General features: G+C 34.2%; 1 protein-coding gene across 1 annotated transcript; it reads right to left on the bottom strand.

The window, feature by feature from the left end:
• On the bottom strand, positions 1-7,181 carry LOC121331205 (pantothenate kinase 3-like). Its single transcript, XM_041278438.1, has 7 exons — positions 6,801-7,181; positions 5,093-5,445; positions 4,428-4,681; positions 3,822-3,998; positions 2,722-2,845; positions 1,743-1,868; positions 1-1,530 (listed from the first exon to the last, which is right to left on the bottom strand). Exons 1-7 carry the CDS (start codon positions 7,033-7,035, stop codon positions 1,480-1,482), a joined length of 1,320 nt encoding a protein of 439 aa, XP_041134372.1. The 5' UTR covers positions 7,036-7,181; the 3' UTR covers positions 1-1,479.
• Between the last annotated feature and the right edge of the window lie 720 nt (positions 7,182-7,901).

Here is a 7,901-nt window from a genome sequence, read left to right as displayed (position 1 = left end):
TTACAAACTCGTTATGATTATGTCCTTCTTACTGCTGTAATTATAAAAATGTACTATTCCTATTTAAAATGGACTTGAATACTGTACTGTACATATTTGTAAGAAAGGCCAACAATCCCATTTAGAGGAGAGTAGAAAATATACACCAGTAAAAATCACGTGGTATAACAGGATTATGCATTATAGTCTCTTGTAACAATGTTTAACATGGGTACTTACCCTTAAACTGAAAATGTTTCAATTAATTTTGACAGACTGTTTTAAGAACAGTATTTTAAATAGATTTTAAGACACGGGTACTAAAAAGGGAGATTTTCATAAAGAAATAAAAATATGTAAAATAGGGTTCGTTTTGGGTTCACAGTCTGGTAGCTTTGTACATATACAAGCATCAACAATTCATGGTGACAAGTATATTTTTAATTTTAAGGCACAATCCCATACAAGAAACAAACAGTAATATTATTAAACTCTTCACATTACATTATTTTCAGGGATTCCCCATGCATGTCTGACAGAATCAACTCAATCAAGTCCCCCCCCCCATGACTACCAATAGCAGATCTCAATTATGCAGCCGAGTAGAACATGCATATAATGGGTGAAATGATACAGTGGCTCAAGGCAGATCAAACAGCTCTGGATTTTCTGGCTTTCCGTCTATTGAGCTTCCACTGCATTTATAAAGATATCTGAAGTATGTAATGTTTTAGTTTTAATTTGAGAGATTGCTTTTACTAGCACATAGTGAACAACAGAAAAAGCAGATATGAAACTAACATTACTGACCAATTGTGTTAAAGGAGCTAACCAATTTCTAAAATTTACATTACAATTTACATTTATTTACATTATTACTAGTGGCCCCTTTAGCTGATCTGAGAATATTTTTCAAATCGATAAAACACGACACCCTGATTCCTTTTCTGTAAGTCGCACTGTGTTTGCAGCTTGACCATTGGAGTGAATTTGAACTAGAGCATCCACATCGTTGTCTTTGCATATTCCAAACATAAACAAACAAAAAAAAACAAATACCTTCAACAACAGAAAAGGTGGTCCAGTCATAATACTGCTAGTGCAAAGATTTCAAACCTTGGTAAGTACCCCTCTAAGCAGTGATTGCATGTAACAAAACATTCCCCTACTAAATGTAACCCCTCCTTTAGTCTCTTTTTATCTCAGTCCTTGTTGGGTATTTTGTTTTTAATAATAGGGCATATTTTCAAACCATTTACTCCACTCATTAATTAACTCCTATTTTTGAAAGAGGTAAAACACCTGTTCATTTTACAAAACTAGAACCAATTAAGCAAGTTATATATTTCAAGTTTTCTTAAGGAGTCCAAATTATATTCTGATTTTCATTTTGTAACATTAACATGATTTTGTTCCCCCTTTAAAAAAAAAAGGAGTTAATTAAAGAAATGAGAAAACGCTTTGAAAATATTGCCCAATACAGTATGTCTAGGTGAAGAACTATGTTGGGTTCAACAGCTCCAGTAGGGCACCAACAGATCCAAAATAACCCTGCAAAATTTAAAAACAAAAATGTGTACATATTAGAAATGTTTTGCAAACATACCAAATCCATCCACATACATTTATAAAAAAAAATGCTAACTCCATTTTGAAATGTAGGGATGGCTAATGATCTCAGTTGCGCAAATATCGGATTAAAAGCTACCCTAAATGAAATTGCCAGTGGGTTTATGTTTAATAGTAAAATGGTTCATTCTTACCTCATGTTCCAGAAAAAGTGCTTTTAGTTGTCCCTTTGACCAATAATCCATAGCATATGCCAAAAGCTTCATGGAAAGGGTATTGATCCTCAAGAAATTGCCCACAAATACCACCCTGTCAATATTCTTCACATAAAATAATAAATAGTTAATTTGATGTTATCTGAATCCACAACATATTGAAACAAAAAAATGCAATTCAACTATGACTTATTCAGTAGCTTTAACTTTTTAAAAAGACACATTTTTGCATATGTCTTGCCTCACTGCACCAGAAAATCTTAAAAGTAATTATTTGCAATCCAATACAAACCTGAATTTTATAGTTTACTATATGGCTGTGACCCATTGTGAAGACCAAGACTCATTGCTTTCATAGCCCTGTACAATGCTGCTTGACAAGGATGCTACAAGGCAGCACTGTAAAGAAGCTGGAAGCAGTAAGTAGTATTTCAATATCTCAATATCTATAAAACAGGCTTCAAAGTGGACGGTCATAGTTTTTTATTTTATTTTATTTTTTTGCTGTAGTAAGCTTTTTTTAATTGCTGAGATCTCACTTTCAGTAGATTCCCAGTGCACCACAAGCTAGGAGTTCTATGCTTTCTCTAACTATTGTTTTACTAGAACAAGGCTTACTGGACATGTTAATTGTTTAATTGATCATCCCCTACATCACACTTTTCAAACCATGCTTGTTTTAATAATACGGATGGCTAGGTCATTTTGCATGATTAAATAAAAGTTTAAATTATTAAATATGTATAATAATAATAATAATAATAATAATAATAATAATAATAATAATAATGTTTTTGCATACTCAAAGGATAATGGAATTCAGTCTCAGTAAAACAAATGTTGGAAGTAAATAGCCTTAAACAAAAACAAGTATGTGTATTTAGCATAACAAAATATTCCAATTTATTTTTAGTTTATTACCTGGTACTCATTTTCTAAAAGAATAAACCCAACTGACCTCGTTCAGTGCACACATCCTTGTTATTGAGCCAATGTTATTAGTGATGGTGACCAATGTAGCTCTGGCAAGGTCTTCTTTACAAACAGATTCACGCTTTTCCTTGCACATCATATTCCCAAAACTAAAGAAGTGGAGAAAATAAACATTATTAAATAAAAAAAAAATGTTTCAAGTAACTTTATTAGATGATTCTATGACAATCAAATTGAATTAATTGCAGATGTGCCCAATAACAAATCTCACAATTATTTTTCAATTAATCTAAACAGAGGTGAATCTGACACTGTTTAAAATCTGTGTCTCTTCAGTGCTAGTTGAATTTCTAACTTTCTTTAACAACTGTTTATACTTCCAAACTGATACTCTTTCACATTCATAAAACCTTCATTTTGTTTTGTGGACTTCAAAACAGCTTTTGGGGTTAAACCAATAACATGAATCTATAAACCTCTATGTTTCCAAACAGAAAACAACATGTAAAACAAAGAAAGGATGAAAGAAACTTTTAACAGATTAACCAAAGAATCTACAAATGAGCACACACATTTTGATTTATACTACTTGCTTGGATTTTTATGACTTAAACACAACGGAAAACACAGAAGTTCCATAACCACTGCCCATGTGCAAACATGAGAGGTCCTAAACACCCTATCTGAACCACTTAGGATGACATGGGTAAACCAGTTTCATATGCGTAGAAGGATAGAAACCGACTTCTAATACCAGAGACCTTCTTGTGTTAAAACACATGATACTTTTCCTCATACAGATATATAATATCCATCAATGTCCACAGACCAGGGTTCAAAAGCAAAACAAACTTTTTTTTTTTTTTGGTGCTGAACCTATATAAAAATGTACTATTGTAGAGTTAGCGCTCCTGTTGATGCAAAAATCCATCTTAAGACTTTGTTCCATTCACAGCTATAAAAACACTCACTTGTAGAATATGTACAAGAAACTTAGTAATTGTTTTGACAAACATTTCAAATAGAAGTGTTTCTCAATGTCTTTAATATTTGTCAATGGTGGGAGGGTTTGAAATTGTGAAACTACTTATACCACTGTAACAACAACAACAACAACAACCTTACCTAGATGCCACAGCCCATCCTGGTAGTCCAAATCTCTCATAGTCGCCTCCGTAGATATCTCGGACTAGTTTATCCACCGTGGTGCTTTCACCACAAGTTGCCATCTCCAAGGCTTCTTCGAAAGTTGAGCAGCCAGTCAGCAGACAGCACAAACCAAGAAAGGTTCCACCTCCAAGACTGAGGAGACAAGCAGCATTTACACCCGAGTTGAACTTAGCAAACCATATCCTACTTCACATTGCCTGTGAAGACTGATCATGTGCATTTAAAAGAAAACATTCCCTCACACCCGAGAAAGATACCATTTTACATTAAAAGGGTCAAGAAAGTGGATAATGAGTTCCTTACATGGAGGACTGGTGGGACTGTTATTAACACTGGGATCAAAACAGTAGAACATACAACACTAGTTTTGTTTGGTTTGTAGGTGACATTGTTCTATTCTTTTGAGATCAGTAATTTTATTGTATGATTTAATCTACATAAACAGAGCTGAAACAAAAAAAGTTCAAAAAGAAAAAGGGGATATTGTTTTTTTAGGGCTGTTTTTGCTCCTTTCATCTTGACTGAAAATACTTCACATAATTTAGTACAGCAAGCACTTACCTGGTCCCTGTTACACGCTTGTAATTGTCTTTGGAATAAACAGCAAGAATGCTCACACCAGAGCCAATGTTGACCAACAGCAATGGATAGGGGTTTTCCAAGTTGTAGGGCTTTTTCTGACACTGTACTGGGTCTGTGGGGTTTTCAAAGTAATAGCACTCTGAGTGTCCATTGAACTTGACTGAATCTATATATAGCACTCCTTTTATAAGACAGTCCAGTTCATCCAACTTGAGGAGCTGAAGATCTGCCATCTGATGAAAGAAGAAACATGAGACAACATGCAAAACAAACCGGTATAACCCACAGAAAAGAATAACAAAGTAACGTGTAATAAAGCATATGGGAAATGCACCATCACACCTCTGATTTAAACTATAACCATACGAACCCGAATTAATTAATATATATATATATATATATATATATATATATATATATATATATATATAGACATATATATATATATATATATATATATATATAATATATATATATATATATATATTATATATATATATATATATATATATATATATATATATATATATATATATATATATATATATATATATATATATATATATATACATATATATATATAGACATATATATATATATATATATATAGACACACACACAGGGGGATATGCAAGAGTGCGTACTTTGCGGAAATCTGGCTCAAACTTATAAGCACCCCCTCCAGTGGCACACAGTGTGGTATGGAGACTGGAGAAGTGCTTATCCTGGCCCATCTGAATAAAGGCGGACATGTCCTGTGTGGGGAAGCGGATGAAGTGCAGGTTGCCTTTGCGGCCACACAAGGTCAAGTCCTTCAACTCCAGGTGAACATCCCGAATCCCTGTGGAACCGTAGGCAACGTTGGACATCAGGTATTTGCGAATGCTCTTGAGGTTTTCAACTTCCTCCTGCTCTTCCTCTGCAGTGATGTCCTTTGGTTCAAAATACACTAGCTTTACCAGGGTCCCTCCGATATCCATCCCAAACCAGGGGAAAGCTGACAAGTAAAAACAACAATAATAATTCTACTTAACTACAGACAACAACCAAACTGATCAGCTCGTCTCAATATTCAAAAGGAACACCCCAGAATCTGGTTCAACTTTTGAGAAACTTAATTAATACGAAAAGGACGGAATGAGAATAATAATACCAACAGGATTGCCACTGAAGAAAGAGGAACTGTCAACAATCATTGAACCAATATATTAATACAATACATTATATTAACTGATTTGGCCTGCTGGCACTGGTCAAATTTACAGCAAGATTTCCTATGTACTAAACGAGACTGGTTTGTCTGAGCAGAAATACAAGCTCTACTGCAAGTCAGACCTTTGCCACAGGTGGAACCACAGAAGACTTAATCATACACTGCATCAACTCTGCAAGACAAGAATTGAGTATTCCCATTTCAACTAAGAGATTTAACACAATCTGTATGTGGGAATATATATATATATATATGAGGTAGTGCAATAAACTCTGTTCCTAATAACACCACTTGGTCGCACTACATTTCCATGTACCTCTACTACACATTCTAAGGTACTACTGCTGTACTACAGAAATCATTTAAGGGATGGAAAAATAGCCATTGCATAGCTGTGTGTGCCATTCAGGTTTTTATTATAAGGTTAATTTGACTCATTTGAACTTGTCAACAGTACACGGTTTAAAAAGCCTGATCTAAAATGGATTTCGCTGAAATATAAAATTATACTACCTATTAAGTCAGCACATGGACAGCTGTACATGAAATTGGTGTGTTGCGTGTGTGTGTGTCATGCATGTGTACATTTCATACACGAGAAATGCACAGTCATGCCAATACTCCAGATCTGACAACGGATACAACCATTAAAGCACTACAATCTCTAAGTTCTGCTTTTAATAAATGTGTAAAAAATACATAAATAAATAAAAATAAAACGTTTTCCAAAATACGTTTTAAAATGTATTGTCAAGATTAGGCCAAACTGATTTAATTAGTTTTATGCATTATTATTATTATTATTATTATTATTATTATTATTATTATTATTATTAAAGTCTGATCAATTTATTTTATTGTTAAACAATTACTGCTTGTTTGTTTACTTTATTGTTTTGTTACAAAATACTTTCCCATTGATAAACATTATGTTGTTAGTGACGATGAATAAACCTAAACATTAGGTTTAATGAATGAAAAACTCGTATTTTATAATTCTCTAAATGGAAGAGGTTTATAAATTATACATAACACACGCATTGCAATTTCTTTTTTAAAGGTGACTGATACGAGTCAGAACGCCGTTTTTTTTCTTATACATAAATAATTAAATAATGCACATCAAATCTACCACATACGTGGCCTGTTCTTTTTTAGGGAGTCAATCCTCTGCCTGGTCCTAGAATTTGACGCCAAGCGGTCCCTCGATGTGCCTCCTCCGGCTGCAGCTGCCACTGCGTTTTCTGCACAATCCGCCGCTTTGGTTCTGCTTGCAGACTCCTTAGACGGCCGCTGCTGTTTCCCTCCTGCCGTTTCTTTCTCCTCGGTCTCCGCATCTCCCTCATCTGGACAGCGATAACCGTTCACCTCCATAGCAAATACCAGCCTTGAGGAGGATCGACGATCGAAAAAGAACTATACGATGTCAAAATGACACTGGAAAAATGTCTTTCTGCAGATCGTTTCCACTTCGAATACAGCGATATCTACAAGACTATTTGTTTACCAGCAGGAAGAACTGAAGGATTCAGGCGGAGTATCTCCTCAGAGACACTTGATCCCGCAGCCAACCGTCGTCGGCAATTTCGTAATTGATAGCTTAAGTGGCCAATAGTTACAGTGAAGGCGGGGTTCAAATATTACTTTCCCGACTGTACCTGTTAGATTGCGCGATTCCTTACGGCATGGTACGGTAAGCTTCAGAGCAAGCATTTAATTGTCAAATACAGTGCTTGAATCAAATAAAATAAAAACTCTACGTTAATTAGTGTTGTTATATATTACCTATTACATATTAGCAAAAAAAACAAAAAACAAAACAATGTCCAGTATTAAGTTGGTAGAAAAAAAATGTATTTATTTATTTATGTACATGTGTTTGTGTCTGGGAGATAAATCACGTTTCAAGTTCGGTTGACTTTTGACCTATATTTTTAATCTTCACGTGTTCAACACTGAGGCGGGAGAGATACATCAAATACAATATACATCAATACTCTTTTTTGAAACAGGTTTATTGTTTATAAGTTGCACATTACAATTATCTTACATATAATGCCTTTTGACAGTCATTACAGAAACAAACCCGTCAGCATTCCTTATAACTTCATTAAACGATCAATACCCTTCACATACCATCAAATAATCCAGATGTTTTCATATTCAAGAATAATCAATATTCTGCAATTTTTTTGTTTGTTCAACACTCAAGTAATATTTCGTTTGCTACCCTACACATT

The sequence above is a fragment of the Polyodon spathula genome, chromosome 2 (assembly GCF_017654505.1).
Source record: "Polyodon spathula isolate WHYD16114869_AA chromosome 2, ASM1765450v1, whole genome shotgun sequence".
NCBI lineage: Eukaryota > Metazoa > Chordata > Actinopteri > Acipenseriformes > Polyodontidae > Polyodon > Polyodon spathula.
Note: the sequence above shows the minus strand (reverse complement) of the source record. Positions and strands in the feature narration are given on the sequence as shown.